We start from the raw sequence: 17,860 nt of genomic DNA, 5'->3' as shown, positions 1-17,860 counted from the left end.
GTTTTCGGATAGTGAGGTGTAGATGGAGCCATCACTGTTCGGTGAACGGTACAGTACACATATAAACATGAGGTGGGAGTGGAGGGAAGCCGAAGCCAGAGGTATTCCTGGGGGTGTGGGGGAGTGAGAGCAGTGCATGGAGAGTGAGGAATAGAGTCTTTGATGAAGAGAGCAACACCTCCACCAGGACGAGGCTCAGGTCTGTCATACCGTAAGAGGGAGTAACCGGGGAGAGATACTTGGGAGTCAGACACGTCTTGGGAGAGGAAAGTTTCTGTTAGGCAGATAATGTCTGGTTTGTCAGTGGCAACCTGTATGGAAAGATCTGAAAGGTTTGAGTGAAGGCCCCGGATATTTGAGGTCCACACTTTTAATGAAGAGGTAGGGGAGGAGGCTTTGGGTGCAGGTGGTGGAGGGGGAGGGGGAGGGTAGGACAAGGGACGAGGGGGGGAGGTAAGGAGGGTTGTTGAAACAGTGTGCGGTATTGCAGAATACCGAGGCGAGGGGGCCGAATGAGGAGGAGAAAAGGCTCTGTGGTGCTGCGGGAGAGGGGGGAAAAGAGACAAGGAAGAAGGCAGTTGTGGATTTGTGGAGGTGGAGTGAAGAGATGGGGGTGAGAGGGCAGTGGAAGGAGACAGCTTGGAGGATGAGAGGGGGAGCAACTTTGAGAAGGATGAGTGAGGGGATGAAAGGTGGGAGAAAGGTGAGGGGGGATTTTTGAGAGAGGTGAGAGGGAGGCTTGGAGGGAGAAGAGTGGGATGGTTGCTTTGAGAGTGAGAGTGAGGGGTGAGGGGGGTGAGTTGGCACTGAAGTTGGAAAAAAAAGAATGGTTGATGGAAAGCAAACATCCATGGCAAACTGTGGTTTTTAAAAGTTTTAGGTCAGAGATGCGATTTAACACGATTCTTGATGGATGCAATGAAGGCGAATTCAGAGAATGGAGAGAAGAAGCGCTGTAATAGTTGGATTTTTTAGGCAAGGAATGAAGGAGAGCTTGAAATGAGAGCAGTCTGTTAAAATAGCAGAAGAGTCGTGCATTATGAAACAGTGAAGAGTACCACATGTGTGAGAGAGGAAGATGAAGCATTATAAGATCGTTTTTGTTGTTAATATTAATGTTTGAGAGAGTTCAACAGATTAGGTCATGGAAGTGTAGGAAAAAAAAAAAAAAAAAAATCGAGGAAGAAGACGAGGAGGAAGTTAAGAGGAGGAAGAAGAAGCAGAATCGGTAGAAGGTGAGCGTGTTGTTGTTGTTGTTGGGTTTTTTATTTTTTTTTTTGTAATTTTTATTTTTATTTTTTTGAGATAAAAAAAGAGATTAGTTGGGAGAATGGGGGATGTTTGGAAAGTGGGGAGGATGAAAATTGAAGGTAATGGGGAGGATAGAAATTGAAGGTAATGGGGAGAAAAAACAACAACAAAAAAAAAAACGATCGAACACCGAGTGGAACCGGTAGGCCTCAAGCCTAGGCCAAGGCCTAGGCCTCAAACACCAGGTAAGAACGTAGACAAAAATACTCACAAAATAGCACGATTTTTGGAACAAAACCGAACTAGGAACACAGTAACATGTCGGTGAGAAAATTAAACAGTTAAAACGGGACAAATAACTACCGGAAACTTAACTTTGAGAACGTCAGCAGGGAGCCCCGAAGGAGACCTCTCATCGCTCCAAAACCGGAACCGGAACTTTTTCCGGAAGAGTTTTAGGTTGTATAAGGAGGGGGATCAATTACAAATCAAAAGAGGTGGTGTTAACATTGTACAGGAATTTAGTGAGGGCCACATCGAGAATATTGGGTGCAGTTTTGGTCACCACAGTTCCAGAAGGATATAGATGCCATAGAAAAGGTTCAGCATAGGGCTACTAGATCGATTCCGGGCCAAGCTAAACTCAGATATGAGGAGCGGCTGAAGGAGACAGGGCTTTATTCATTAGAAAGGAGGCGGTTGCGAGGAGATATGATAGAGATGTTAAAGATAATGAAACGTATAGATAAAATAAGTGCAGATGAATTACTCAACAGAGTAGACAGTGACAGAACCAGGGGCCATAGCCTGAGAGTAAAGAAGAGGAGAGTTAGGATGGTAAGTAAGGCAGGGGACTTTTACTCAGAGAGTTGTTAATGCATGGGATGCTTTCCCTGGAAATGTAGTGGCAGCAGAGAAAGCAGATAAGTTTAAATTAGAATTAGATATGTACCTGGAAGTTATGGAGATAGAAGGGTATGGGGATGTTGATAAGAATTTTCGGTTGAGTATTGATGGGCGATTGTGTACGGAGTGCTGTTGGTGGGGATCTTGTTAAGGGGGGTTGTGCGTTTGATGTGCGTTTTTAACCAAGCCCATGCCCCCTCTCCGAGGGGAAAAAAAGAAAATATACCATCAGAGATGGGGAATCCCCCGCCATTGAATGAAAAATGTCATACATATTCCAGATAATGAGGGAGGTGAATTGGAAACAAGACACCATTTGGTCACCATCTCGAAAAAGTTCCCTAGGGGTGAGTAACGTAGTAACCAAAAATTATTGGAATCAGATAAGCGGTTTTCCATTTATTACAAAGAACATTTTTTTCAAGATGGCCGCCCCAGTCGGCCATCTTGGATCCAGCCATGGTCAAAATCAATTGGGTTCTTCCTTTTCAGGTGGTACATGTGTGACTCAAATTTTAAATCGATATGGCGAAAAAAAAATTTTCAAGATGGCCGCCCCAGTCGGCCATCTTGGATCTGGCCATGCCCAAAATCAACAGGGTTTTTCCTTTTCAGGTGGTACATGTGTGACCCGAATTTCAAATCGATATGGCGAACAGTTTGAGTTATCGCACTCACAGCTATAAATGTTGACGCCCGGACGGACGGACGACCTGGGTGACAACAATATCCCCCTTCCGCCACGCGGCGGGGGGATAAAAAAAAATTACAACAAAAAAAATACTAAAAAAAAATACAATTTTTTTTTCTTTCTTTAATTAAAACCTTTTTTTTGCATTTTATTTCTTGGATCCTGGGTTGGTGTGGTGTTCGCACAGGCATGATGGACTGAATGGCCTCCACCTGTGTTGGATTTCCTTCTTGTTACTTTTACGAAATGTAGAAAAGACACTATAATTTGAGATAGTCATTGACACAAAATACACCAGAATACTGAGCGAGCCATTTATTGATGAGTAATGATAAGGAGATTCCAAGTAAGATGACAACTTCAAACTCGATGATTGTGATGACACAATTTAAATATGCAATGATCGATGCAAGAATGTCCCACCTTTGCTCTAAAGCAACTCTCTCCTCCCTGTCATAAAAGCAAATGGGCAGAGTTGAGAAGTGGAGGTTAAGACTTTCGGATGGGGGGGGGGAGGGAGTGTTGAGGAGTTGCGGTGGGGGAGGGGGAGGTGGATGGTTCGGGGTTTTGGGGAGGGGGAGGATTGACGGCTCTGGGTTGACAATTTGGAGCTTGTGAGGGGGCAGGGGTGAGTTGAGGACTTGAAGTCACATTTTAAATTGCGCAGATGTTCCACAGGGTCCCCTGCTTGTACCAAATTTTTAAAAGGTAGTGTGGGCAATTTCATCGCAAGAGTTGGACATTTTTCACAATTCATCTTCAGTTGGCAAAATGCCTGGAATGCTAGGAGGAGAAAAATAATAAATAAAAGAATCCGTGATCGAATGGACAGCGAGGCAGAGAAAGTTGATCTGCATGTAAAGGTAAAAAGTCCTCCATAAACCTTCAAATGCTGTGAAATTTACCTTCCAACAGTCTCCTGCTTGTTGCCTTTGCACGGTAACAAGGGTCCAACACACCCATGTTACCCACAACTTTCCTCAGCCGTGAACCATCACGGGGAGGGTTCCGGTCTTCAACATAAGCTTCTTCCTCCAATCTGCTCACCACTTTTGCCGCACTTGCTGAATAAACAAACAACGAAGAAAGTACCAAAATGAGCAACAAGCATAAAGCGAAGTGAGGATGAAACAAGGAAGAAGCACAAACTCTTTTCATGTTCATACAAGAAAAATTCAAAGGGAAGACCACAAATTAAAATCTATTTTGAAACCCATTTCATTCTGCAAATGAATAGCACAACACAACTGAGGGCAGAACACCATAAAGTACTCCACCCAGATATATAATACATTGATGAAAACATTTTTTAAAATCTGGAAAGATTTGGTCACTCATTTCGTTTTTCTGAACTTTGCAAACCACTCTGAAGTGTCCTTCTATTAAATGCATATAATATTATTACCTCCACCACTGAAGGTGGATGGAGGTTATGTTTTCACTCCTGTCTGTCTGTGAGCAGGTGAGCTCAAAAAGTGATGGGCGGATTCTACGTGTCATGCATGTTCTTTCCCCGGGGACCAGTTTAATTAACCATCAAGATATGTAACATCAAGTGCTGTTTTATCAACTATCTATTAGAGGGATCACTTCGTAAAGTTTTAAGACCGAACTTGATAGCTTGTGATGATTTTCAGTGCACAGCCAGGAATTAAGAGAATAGTCGAGGCCAAAAATATTGTCACCCTTGCACATTTGTTCAAATAACTCATAATTTTCTTGAAAAATAAGTTAAAATTGACAAAAGTATTTTGGCTCCACAATTCTTTATTTCCCTGTTAATATTGTTACGAATCTGGAAACCATTCGCATTCACACATACAGTTGACCCAAAGTTTAGTTATCTCGTTAAGTATATGTGGCTAGTTAGAACCCATCCCTTATGTCGAATGGGAATTTCATGTGTGCGCTGCGAGTTTCTTTCCAGTTAGTTTTCTACATCTATCCCCTCTCCACTCCTTCAGCACAATTACGCACGTGTTCGAGGCCATGGTCATAGGCAGGGTGAGACCACCTCAGCGCCGACTCCGCCCCAGCGAGATGGAATGTTCCCCTCGCCCAATCGGGGTTGAGATCGCCTCAGCGCTGACTCCGCCCCAGCGAGATGGTATGTTCCCCTCGCCCGATCGGGGGTGAGATCACCTCAGGGCCAACCCCGCCCCAGCCAGATGGAATGTTCGCCTCGTCCAATGAGGGGAGGACACTGACCGCCCGACGCCCCCCGACCAATCCGGAGGCGAGTTACCTCAGAGCGGATCCCTCCACCCACCCGGGGGGAGGGATAAAGAAAGGTGGCGAGCTGTCTCAGTGAGTTTTTGGTCTGCGGTCTTTTTTTGGGGTGGTCGGTGGTTGTGTTGGTGCTCGTGGTGGTGGTGGTCGTGGCGGAGGTGTTTCGTGGTGCTCGTGACGTTGATCATCGTTCGTGGCAGCCAGGATTGTGGGCTCGTTGGATTCCGGGTCGTGGGTTTGAGTCCCACCATGGTGGGTTGGAATAGGTAAAACCGCACGAGGCAGCCAGGTACCCGGCCAAACTCTGACCCTCAACTCGCCTTCCATCCTGAGCTGAAGGGCCGAATGAAGACTCACGAGGTCCGTGTGTATGTGTGTATGTGTGTATGTGTGTATGTGTGTGTATGTGTGTATGTGTGTGTGTGTGTATGTGTGTATGTGTGTGTGTGTGTGTATGTGTGTATGTGTGTGTGTATGTGTGTATTTGTATATGTGTGTATGTGTGTGTGTGTCTATCTGTATATGTGTGTATGTGTGTATGTGTGTATGTGTGTATGTGTGTGTGTGTGTGTGTGTGTGTGTGTGTGTGTGGGTGTGTGTGTGTGTGTGTGTGGGTGTGTGTGTGTGTGTGTGTGTGTGTGTGTGTGTGTGTGTGTGTGTGTGTGTGTGTGTGTGTGTGTGTGTGTGTGTGTGTGTGTGTGTGTGTGTGTGTGTGTGTGTGTGTGTGTGTGTGTGTGTGTGTGTGTGTGTGTGTGTGTGTGTGTGTGTGTGTGGCCAGTCTGTAAGTAGAACTGTTTGAGTGATTCCATTGTTCATTGCATTTTTATATTCGTGATCAAGTCGGCTCTGTGTCTCCCTTCCCGATTATTGTAAATAAATAACTGTTAAATGTTCCAGTTCGTTGTCTGTGCTTTGTTTCATTGACCCAGTATCGTTCGGGCTTGAGAATTAGGGAGGCTGATTGTTCCATAAGTTGATATTTGGACCGGCGCAGCTTTGGTAACTCCAGCTCGGTTACGCCAGATCCGAGTCGGTAACAGCGACTCGGTTCGGACAAAGCCGGCCGAGGGTGTGGTTTCCCCGGGAGCTAGACCGCACGGCTACTTGGGTAAATTAGAATCAGACAAAAGGACCCTAACCGCGCGGGAGAAATATTGGCATCCACGGTCCATTAGGCGACCCGTCGACTTTGGAGTTGTCCGGAGTGACAACCTTCAATTCCGGTGTTCGGTGGGAGATGGCCCAACTGCTCCATCTTGCGGTCGTCCTCGCCACCGAACCCGGCATCACAAAAATATTGCAGAACCTTTGTTTTTGATTCAGAACTAAAAATATCCTTTTAAATCAGAAAATAAAAATAAATGGAGTTGACAAAATTATTGATACCATTGACTTAATATTTGGTAGCACAGCCTTTGGACAAAATAACTACAGTCAAGCACTTCCTATAGCCATGAATGAGCTTCCTACACCTCTCCACTGGCAGTTTGGCTGACTCGACTTGTGCAAACTGCTCCAGTTGTCCCAGATTTGAAGGGTGCCTTCTCCCAACTGCTGTTTTCAGATCTCCCCATGGGTGTTCAATGGGATTTATATCTGGACTCATTGCTGGCCACTTCAGAATAGTCCAGCCTTTCATGTTGAACCATTCCTGAGTGCTTTTTGAAGTGTGTTTGGGGTCATTGTCCTGCTACATGAACCATGAACCAAAATGCCTTGGTAATCTCCTGATTTCATGATGTCATGCACACATTCAAGGTACCCAGTGCCAGAGGCAGCACAGCAACTCCAAAGCATCAATGAACCTCCTCCATGTTTGACTGCAGGGAAGGTGATCTTTTCTTTAAAGGCTTCATTTTGTTTTTTGTAAACATAGAGATGATGTGCTTTTCCAAAAAGCTCTAATTTGGTCTCATCTGTCCACAGGACATTCTCCCAGAAGGATTTTGACTTGTTCAGGTGTGTTTTGGCAAACTCCAGTCAGGCTTTCTTATGTTTCTCTCAGCAGTGGAGTCCTCCTGGGTCTCCTACCATTGAACCCCCTTTCATCGAGTTGGTGACGGATGGTGCAAGTTGTTGCAAGTTATAATCCCCGTGTCTGAAGGTCAGCTTGAAGCTGTTTGGCAGGTGATCGAGGTGCTTTCTCCACCATTTGAATAATCCTTTGCTGTTATGTAGTCTTTGATCAAGTTTTCTCTTGCGGCCACGTCCGGGGAGGTTGGTTACAGTTCCATGAGCCCTAAACTTCCTGATAACATTGGATACAGTGGACGCAGGAACATCAAAGTCTCTGGAGATGAACTTGTAGCCTTGAGATTTTCCAGGCTAGGCTACAATCTTGTGTCTGACCTCCTCAGACAATTCTCTGGGTTTCTTTCTTTTCTCCATGATCATTGCAGTACATACAGTGACACAAAACAGCAGAATGACTCCTTTTCTCTATTCAAACTGGATGAAAGTGATTTTTATTTTGCAGGCACTTGCAACTCATCGCAGGCGAGTTCATTTCCGAAGTAAAGGAGAATCACCTGCTTGATATATAATTATTTCAAACAACTTCGAAAAGGTGCCAATAATATTGTGACGTCCACGGGACTTAAACAGTCCCGCCAACGTAGAATGAGCCGAAACGATGGAGGCGGTTTATTTTTTTATAACCCAAGGATGGCGGTTTTAATCGCTCTCCAGCAAACGGGACGAGGAAGGTGGCACGAGTCGCTTTTCACTGAGTTAATAATGTTTATTTCTCTAACCAGAACAATAATAAGACTTGGCAAGAGGAGGGATCCGGGGGCGATTCGACGGGAGGTGGTGTGGGTTCGGGCATGGGGGAAACAAACAATTCCAATGGATATACAAATCTTAAAACCCCCAAAAGGTGCCAGGTAGGTACGCACGCACGCATACACACACAATGTAGCTAGTGGTCAGGCTTGCCCGTGGTGTCGACGTAAAAGTCACTGGATTGGTGCCGGACGAGCTGGCATTGCGCCCATCAGGGGCAGGAGACACAGTGGTGCTGAGGTTCCATGAGCCCTTCCGTGCAGAACCGCGGTTTCCGGCCTGTGAGCTCCAACCAGCCACCGTGGTGCGGTTCCTGGTGGTGTCGACCTCCTGGTGTAGGCCCAAGAATGCTCACAGCCACCAGGGAGCCAGTTTTAGCGCCAAGATGCGAGCAGGAGAGGGAGGCACGTCCGCCCGCCGTTCGGTCCCGTACTCCGAGCCAGCAGAACCCGAGAGCCAACCGAGGTGAGGCACGAGGAACAGCAAGGCCACGAGACACGACGAATCGAGGAACGAACAAGCACAACCAGAGAGAGCTCTGTGGTGCCACCTCGACGAGAACTTTTCCTTTCTCCCTCTCCCAACCAGATCACTTTTTTTCTACTCGAGTCCTCGTCACTTCCAATAGAGCCCTTTTATTGGCCCTCTGCCTGTCGCCTTCCGCCAATCAAAATCAAGGGGCAGAGCCATCCACAGCACCGTCCTGTTACGTCACGGCAAGCCGACAGGAAATACTAAAAGGGGATACGCAAAAACACTTACCCTAACCCGTCTCCCTATCTAATTACGTGACAATTATCATTTCCCCCTTAAAGAAATGGACATTTACTGGACAATTTATCACCACTGAATTGCGACTTATTACATCAAGATCCTGGTACAACTCGAACAGCATGGCATACCTAATTAAACAACCTAATTACCCTTTGAATAAATACCCCCCCCCCCCCCAGACGTATCAATATTGTGCGGGCCATTTTAAGATTTCAAGTGGAAGAAGCTAACATTTAGTAATTATTTTTCTACTTTTCTTGTTTTGTTCCACTGCAAACCAAAAAATACTTACATGGACACCAAAATATTTTTAATTTCAACTATTTTGTGGAAGAAATAGTGAATAATTTGAAAAAAGTACAAGGGTGCCAATATTTTGGTGCCACGACTGTAAATCACCATGCAGTTTTTAGACATAATGGCTCCTTGCAAATGACTTTGCAGTCTCTGGGAGATGGACATTCAGAGTTCACTGACTGCACCCTAACCTTTGGGGATTCAGAGTTCACTGACCTGAAACCATAAGTAACACTACGCTGCTACACTCTAATCTCTGGGGTTTCAGAGTTCACCAACTACCCTCAAATCCATAGGGATTCAGAATTCACCTTATACACTCCAATCTGTGGGGATTCAGAGTTCACCTTCTACACTCTAACCCAGCGTTTCTCAACCTTTTTACCCTTGAAATAGTTTTCACGTCCCAGGGAACCCCTGCATAAAAATTATTATATACTATTATTAATATCTAGCTCTTTTATATTTTTATCGTAGTTCACATGGTAAATATAATGTGTTTTTCAGATAGCTGGTTTAAAGAAAAAATGACCCCCTTTTTGTCAAATTTATTGGCAATGAAAAAAAAATCTTAATTGAGCCAATCTGATTGCTTTGTAATTGGGATGTGCTGCTTGGTCAATTAAAAAGTCATTTTTGAAAGTGTTTATGAACCCAGAGTCTGTTTGACAATTAAAAAACACACCTCATGTAACTTGATAAACAAAACTTAAACAAATAAAGCTGAAGCAATAAAGGTAAACAAAGAACTAACCTTGAGAGAGAGAGACTTCACGCTAGGAAGCACAGAGAAGATAGATGGACATCGTGTATGTGTCCCGTACTTGAGTCAGTCACTCAATGATGCACGAATCCGCCGCGTGCAGGACGTCCACTAACCAGTGAGGGCGGTTTCACACTGGCGCCATATAGACATCGTTAAATACATTCCCTATGGTTGTTAAATTGTAAATAATGTAAGAGGTTGAAGCCTCTATTATAATAACCAAGGAGTTACCAACAATATGCCGCACGTGTATAGTAAAATTACGAATATTAAATCAAACAAAAACTACTCAAAAATACATTAGCCTATTTATTACTGTTTCTCGAGGAACCCCGGTTGAGAAACACTGCTCTAACCGATGGAGATTCAGAGTTCACCTTCTGCACTCTATGCCTGGTGTTGGTTTAATGGTTCGGGTGGCAGGCTTTGGATCCTCGGGACCTGAGTTCAAATCCCGCTCAGCTGTTGAATTAATACCAGGTGGGGTTAACTCCGCCTGTGATCCTTCCGAGGTTGGCAAAATGAGTACGAATTTACTGGGATGATTAAGCCATTTGAGTATCCTGTGTCAGAGTGGTGACCTGTCCAGGATTGTGCCCAATAGCTTGGGAGACCGCTTTGACAGCACCAACACTCTGTACAGAGTATGGTCCCAATCTCCTCCTTCGACACTCGAATCTATGGGGATTCAATGTTCACCAACTACCCTTTAATCCAGTGTTTCGCAACCGGGGTTCCCCGGAACCCTAGGGTTCCGCAAGAGGTCGTTAGGGGTTCCGTGAGAAACAGTAATAAATAGGCTAGTGTATTTTTAAGTAGTTTTTGTTTGATTTAATATTCGTAATTTTACTATACACGTACGGCATATTGTTGGAAACTCCTTGGCTATTATAATAGAGGCTTCAACCTCTTATATTATTTACAATTATAACAACCATAGGGAATGTATTTCACGATGTCTATATGGCGCCAGTGTGAAACCGCCCTCACTGGTTAGTGGACGTCCTGCATGCAGCGGATTCATGTATCATTGAGTGACTGACTCAAGAACGGGACGCATACACGGTGTCCATCTATCTTCTCTGTGCTTCCTAGCACGAAGTCAGTCTCAGTCTCAGTCTCAGTTCTTCTGTTTTTACCGTTATTGCTTCAGCTTTATTTGTTGAAGTTTTGTTTATCAAGTTACATGAGGTGTGTTTTTTAATTGTCAAACAGACTCGGGGTTGACAAATACTTTCAAAAATGATGTTTTTTAATTGACCAAGCAGCACAACCCAATTACAAAGCAAGCAGATTGGCCCAATTCAATCAGATTTTTTGGTGGTTTGAAACATGTGTTCGAGCAGTGAATCGCGGAAACTTGCGAGAACGACCTCGTGACGTCATCAATGTAAACAAAACAAGAGTAATAGGAGGTACGATGCAACTGCGATAGCACAATTTTTATGCAGGGGTTCCCTGAGACATGAAAACTATTTCAAGGGTTCCACAAGGGTAAAAAGATTGAGAACCGCTGCTCTAATCTATGGGGATTCGGTGTTCACCGACTACCCTCTAATCTATGGGGATTCAGTGTTCACAGACTACCCTCTAATCCAGTGTTTCTCAACCGGGGTTCCCCGGAACCCTAGGGTTCCGCACGAGGTCGCTTGGGGTTCCGTGAGAAACAGTAATAAATAGGCTAGTGTATTTTTAAGTAGTTTTTGTTTGATTTAATATTCGTAATTTTACTATACACGTACGGCATATTGTTGGAAACTCCTTGGTTATTATAATAGAGGCTTCAACCTCTGATATTATTTACAATTATAACAACCATAAGGAATGTATTTAACGATGTCTATATGGCGCCAGTGTGAAACCGCCCTTACTGGTTAGTGGACGTCCTGTATGCGGTGGATTTGTGTCATGGAATCCATTTTTTATTTTTTTTTTTGTGAATTAAAACCTCGGTGTGAGGTCTCATAAACGAGCAGTATGTTTTTTTTTTTTCATTGCCAATAAATTTGACAAAAAGGGGGTCATTGTTTCCTTAAACCAGGAATCCGAAAAAAAAATTATATTTACCATGTGAACTACGATAAAAATATAAAAGAGCTAGATATTAATAATGGTATATAATATTTTTTTTGCAGGGGTTGCCTGAGACATGAAAACTATTTCAAGGGTTCCACAAGGGTAAAAAGGTTGAGAAACGCTGCTCTAATCGATGGAGATTTGGAGTTAACCGACTGCACTCGAACCTCGAGAGATTCGGAGTTCACCGACTGCACTCGAACCTGTGGGGTTTTAGAGTCCACCAACAACACTTCAACCTAACCTGTAGAGATTCAGAGTTCACCTCTGCACTCTAACATCACCCAGGACAACCCGTGGATTAATCATATACCAAGTAAGTGGAGGACTGGTGTGTGGGTGTGTGAGGTGGTGTGCGTATCTGGGGCGTGCGTGTCTGGGGCGTGCGTGTCTGGGGTGTGTGGGTGGTGCGGGGTTTGTGGGTGGTGCGGGGTTTGTGGGTGGTGTGGCCGTGTGGGTGGTGTGCGTGGCGTGGTGTGCGTGGCGTGGCGTGCGTGGCGCGTGCGGGGGGTGTGCGGGGGGTGTGCGGGGGGTGTGCGGGGGGTGTGCGGGGGTGTGCGGGGGTGTGCGGGGGTGTGCGGGGTGTGTGCGGGGGTGTGCGGGGTGTGCGGGTGGTGCGGGTGTGTGGGTGGTGCGGGGTGTGTGGGTGGTGCGGGGTGTGTGGGTGGTGCGGGGTGTGTGGGTGGTGCGGGGTGTGTGGGTGGTGCGGGGTGTGTGGGTGGTGCGGGGTGTGTGGGTGGTGCGGGGTGTGTGGGTGGTGCGGGGTGTGCGGGTGGTGCGGGGTGTGCGGGGTGTGTGGGTGGTGCGGGGTGTGTGTGGGTGGTGCGAGGTGTGTGTGGGTGTGTGTGGGTGGTGCAGGGTTTGTGTGGGTGGTGTGTGTGGCGGGTGGTGTGTGTGGCGGGTGGTGTGTGTGGCGGGTGGTGTGTGTGGCGGGTGGTGTGTGTGGCGGGTGGTGTGTGTGGCGGGTGGTGTGTGTGGCGGGTGGTGTGTGTGGCGGGTGGTGTGTGTGGTGGGTACACGCACACGCTCGCCCTGTCCAGTCCACAGGTAACTCACGATTACCTGTTTTCTCCACACATATAATCCTCAGTCTTCCACTTTCCAAACGTTGCTGCCACACAATCATTGTACGATTTGGATCTTGAATAATTAAACTATAATATTGTAAGTGCGTGAACTACGTGCAGTAAGTACCTTCATCCCATCCATCATCCTCAGGATCGAGAAGGGGTCGTGTCGCCAAAAGCCGAGAGATTCGGTTCGAGACAGTCTCAGCCATTTTCCTGTAACGTTGAATTCTGTAAATGTAATTCCAAAGGAATGTCAAAACAAAACCACAGAGGTAAACGTGCTTACTCCGTCTCCTTCTCCCGTAAATTATAACAATACAAAGAAAACCGACCCAGCAAAACTCGAGTTAAAGACCAGCAGGCCGACTGCGAGTCCAGCCAACCCACGTGCCACAATTCCCTCATCGACAATTTTTAATCTTCTTCTTCTTATTATTCTTCTTCTTCTTCTTCTTTCGATTTTAATGGAGCTTTCCCAAACTCGAAACTCTACATATGCCACGCACCAAAACTTGACCCTGGTACGAAAGCACCAATTAGGTTTCCCTCAAATTTTATCCAAAGCGAATCGGAACAATGATCTGAAAAGGCGACTGCTTTTTGACGTCATTGAGCAGCATCGCGAGGTCGCCATCTTACCAAGCCACGGAGACCGTGATGGCTTGAAAGGATTTCACCAAAGATAGAATACCGTCGTGAAAATAATTCAGAGCTGAGAATTCAGGCTCAAAACATATAATTTACTTCAACACCAACATGTTGCCAGGACGGGATCCTATTATAAACTGGAGTGGGATGGAGGGGGGCATAAATGCAAATGGCGTCTTCTGTCATTGAATCGTCAAGCTGGAAGCAATAATTCACATTATTTTATTGTCACATCTGATGCAATTTAAATTCCCTAATGGTGGCGAGGTGCTCCACTTGAAACTGTTTGTTCGATATATGTAGCTTTTTGATGCAAATCGGGTCCATAACTACAATTTGTATTGGTGTCAAGGGCAGTGACCAATTGGCAATTAATCGTAGGATGACGTTTTAGTTCAAGACATAAAGTTTAGTGGGTAAGACGCAGGGCCGGATTTTCCAATAGGAAACAAAGGCCATTGGTCTCGGGCCAACCAGTAACTGGGGGCCCACCGGGGACTTGTGGGTTCTCTGATCGGCCAAGGAGTAGGATAGTAGGCCCTATAGTAAAATGAATAAAATAAAATAAGGTAGCGAAAAATATAACAGTACAATTTTAAATGCCCGTTTCCCACCATCTATCTATCTATCTATCTATGTATCCATCTATCCATCTATCTATCTATCTATGTATCCATCTATCCATCTATCTATCTATCTATCTATCTATGTATCCATCTATCCAGCTATCTATCTATGTATCTATTTATGTATCCATCTATCTATGTATCCATCTATCTATCTATCTATCTATCTATCTATCTATCTATCTATGTATCCATCTATCTATGTATCTATCTATGTATCCATCTATCCATCTATCCATCTATCTACAGTGGCAAATCCAGGGGGGTTTCCTGGTCACCCAGAACTCCTTCTCCCATGAAAGTGTGCCACAAAAAGACCAGAAGCCTCAGAAAAACTGTATCAATACAGTACCTAATAAACAATAAACCACTAACAGCTCACAGTAATTTATTTGGAAATTATTTGGAAAATTTATAATTTTCTGTTATTTGGAACCCCCCCCCCTACCCAATTCCTGGATTTGCCCCTGATCTATCTATCTGTAGATTAATTATATACATTACGTGTTGTATTTAGTGGACTTCATTGTTATATTACGTGTGTTTTTGTGTTCTTATTTTGTGATATTGGTATCTTATACTAGACTTGAACTAATTTATTATTACTTTATGCTTACAGATTACTCTTGGAATCTTGAGGATTCTCATGAGATAGATTAATTATGTCGTCCCAGAAGAAATATATGAGTGCCTCACAAAAGAGAAAGTTAAAAGAAACCAAAGCTGCACAACTCCAATCACTTCCAAAGCTGACAACCTTTTTAAAACCAAAACCAAAAGAAGATTCAGAGCCTAGTACCAGTGACGGTAAACTCCCAGGTGATGACCACGATGAAGCAAGGTCAGCTGAGTCACAGTCACAGATATCGAGTGAATCAGCAATGGAAGTAGACAATGGCAACCTGCCATTGAAGCTTCATCCGATTCATCTCAGTTGACCGATAAGAAACATTCTGTGGAACAAGATGTTAGTGCTGATTTGTGTGTATTGAGTAATCCAGCTGACTGGCAGATATTTGATGATAAATTGATTGAATATTTAGTAAATCATCCTCTTGATCAAAACTGTGAACAAGGTGACTTCTCAAAATCCGCAAAAAGTGTGGGTGAGGTTCATGTCAGGTCAGGTTCGATCTGTGACCTGCGACAGGTACCATGTAAACCTGTACTAACCTGTTCCATGGTCGGGTTGTCGGCGACTAAACCGTCTCCCCCACCAGGTTTTCTGGTGAAGGGGGTGTTTGGATATGGACACCCAGCAGGATTAAAAACAAAACCTGTGAAAGGGCGGAGGAGCTCCTTGTGAGCCAACGGCCATCCATATCTAGTGCCCAACTGTGTCTGCGGACGTCCTCCTGCAGTTGGGTCACTTCTTATTAGGAGGTTGGTGGCAGGATTTGCACTCCGGCCACCGTAAAACCCTTCATTCCGCAAAACGCAAAAACGCAAAAAAATCTGAAAACCCACTCCGTGGGAGTACCTCCTGTGCAGCTTCCCTTCGCAGGGCAGCTCACCGGATGACGGGATTGGGGCAAAGCCTTCGGGACCCCCAATCTTTGATAGGAGGGAAACCATGGGGTAACATCCCTGGGTCAGATTGCGGGAGAGTGTGTCGGAGTGGTGCTGAGGTGTCGTCCACCAGACGGCGGTCTCCTTGGCGACCTGAGGCGATCCCTTCGGGTGGGTGCCTGGAATGTTATATCCCTAAGAGAGGATGATCACCTGTCTCTGTTATCATCTGAGCTCAAGCGTTTGGACATCGGGATTGCAGCTCTCTCTGAGGTTCGGAGACCGGATTGCGGCGAGATAATGGTGGGTGGTTACACCTAATATTGGTCTGGTCGCTCTGATGGTTACCATACCCAAGGAGTTGCTGTAGCTGTGTCCAATAAGCTGACCCCAATGATAATTGAGGTAACACCGGTCAACGAGCGTATTATGAGATTAAGGATTCGTCACTCCTTAGGTGTCATTTCCCTGGTTTCTGTTTATGCTCCGACTGAGGCGAGTGATCTCACCGTGAAGGATGCATTCTACGCCACACTCGAGTCTGTGGTTGATCAGTTCCCCAGACGAGATACACTTCTAGTCTTGGGGGATTTCAATGCATCGACTGGAACTGATAGGGATGGTTATGAGGTGTGTGTTGGTCCCCATGGGTCAGGAACTATGAACCAGAATAGCACTAAGTTCCTTGACTTTGCAAGAAGTCATGGACTTAGGGTGGCTGGTTCATGGTTTCAGCACCCACAAGCTCATCGCTGGACTTGGTATTCCAACGCTGGCGGTGTGGCAAAGGAGATTGACCATGTCCTCATTGACGGTCGTTGGAGGATGATCCAGAACTGCAGGGTCTACCGGAGTGCTCAGTTCCTCAATACTGACCACAGGCTTGTTGTAGCAACTCTAAAGCTGCACCTTAAATCCTGGAGAATGGTACCATCCCAGCCGAGGCTGGATGTTGCCAAGCTCAGGGATGAGAGGGTAGCTGAGGAGTTTGCGAACAGGCTGAGTGGACACTTGGGGGGTCTGGGTGCTTTGGGGGGTCCTGAAGAGTTGTGGAGCGCCTTCAAGACCACCGTCCTTGATGTTGCCGGTGGATGCCTTGGAGCTCATGGCAGGGCAAAGAAGAATTTTGTCTCTCAAGGGACACTGGATACCATTGACCAGAGTCGCAGGGCCAGGCTGAATGGCAGAGCTGAGCTGTTCAGGGAGCTGAGGCGTAAAACTGTACGTGCACTGAGGGTGGACAAGGAGGCCTATGTGCGAGGAATCTGTGAGGGGGTAGAGCATCACCTGTGGACAGGTGATTCTCGTCCCGCTTACAGGGGAATTCGCGCATTACGTTCATCCAAGCCCATCCCTCGGAGCACTACAGTTCGAGTAGAGAGTGGTAGGCTCTTGACAGAGGAGTCTGAAGTGAAGGCCCGCTGGGCCGGTTACTTTGAGCGGTTGTACCAGGCTGATCCCCCAACTGTCGAGTTGGACGTCAAGGGTGTTACAATCCCTGTTGCTGACCCTCAAATCAACTGTGGTCCACCATCGCTTGTGGAAACACGGGCTGCGGTGAACCAGTTGAAACGGGGCAAAGCTCCAGGGATCTGTGACATCCATGCCGAACTTCTCAAGGCTGATGGAAATGCTGCACTCGTGTCGTTGCATGCAGTTTTGTGCTCTGCCTGGAACACAGGCATCATCCCAACTGACTGGAAGAGGGGCCTTGTTGTCCCTCTCTGGAAAGGCAAGGGTGATCGCCAAGACTGCAACAACTACCGAGGGGTGACGCTGCTCTCAGTGCCGGGCAAGGTCTTTGCTCGGATAATTCTCGATAGGGTTCGCCACCATCTGCTTGAGCACCAGCGTCCAGAGCAGTCAGGCTTTACACCAAAGAGGTCAACGATTGACCGTATCCTTGCACTTCGTGTCCTCACCGAACGCAGACGAGAGTTTCGGCAGGGGCTGCTTGCAGCCTATGTTGATCTCTGTAAAGCGTTCGATTCAGTGATTCGGGATGTCCTCTGGAGGATTCTTGGTCTTCGTGGGGTGCCACCGAAACTGATCGATCTGATGTCTGAACTCTACTCTGGTACTGAGAGTGCTGTGAAGTGTGGTGGTACCATCTCTGACTTATTTCCAGTTGTTACTGGAGTTCGTCAGGGATGTGTACTTGCCCCCACACTTTTCAGCACTTGTATGGACTGGATTTTAGGGAGGATGTCGGAGAGATCAAGTTGCGGTGCGT

At 46.0% G+C, this 17,860-nt stretch overlaps 1 protein-coding gene across 1 annotated transcript in view; it reads right to left on the bottom strand.

Annotated features, from left to right (window-relative positions):
• Positions 1-13,313, bottom strand: part of AATF (apoptosis antagonizing transcription factor) — a 71,168-nt gene extending 57,855 nt beyond the window's left edge. The window contains exons 1-3 of the mRNA XM_085883398.1: positions 13,177-13,313; positions 12,969-13,072; positions 3,754-3,912 (exon numbers count right to left, since the gene is read on the bottom strand). Of these exons, the coding sequence (XP_085739524.1) occupies positions 3,754-3,912; positions 12,969-13,053 (244 nt within the window). The 5' untranslated portion in view covers positions 13,054-13,072; positions 13,177-13,313. The remainder of the gene's footprint in view (positions 1-3,753; positions 3,913-12,968; positions 13,073-13,176) is intronic.
• Between the last annotated feature and the right edge of the window lie 4,547 nt (positions 13,314-17,860).

This window comes from Eptatretus burgeri, chromosome 5 (genome assembly GCF_056783735.1).
Source record: "Eptatretus burgeri isolate ZD-2024b chromosome 5, Ebu_testis_v1, whole genome shotgun sequence".
Taxonomy (NCBI): domain Eukaryota; kingdom Metazoa; phylum Chordata; class Myxini; order Myxiniformes; family Myxinidae; genus Eptatretus; species Eptatretus burgeri.
This window is presented reverse-complemented; position numbering and strand designations above follow the sequence as displayed.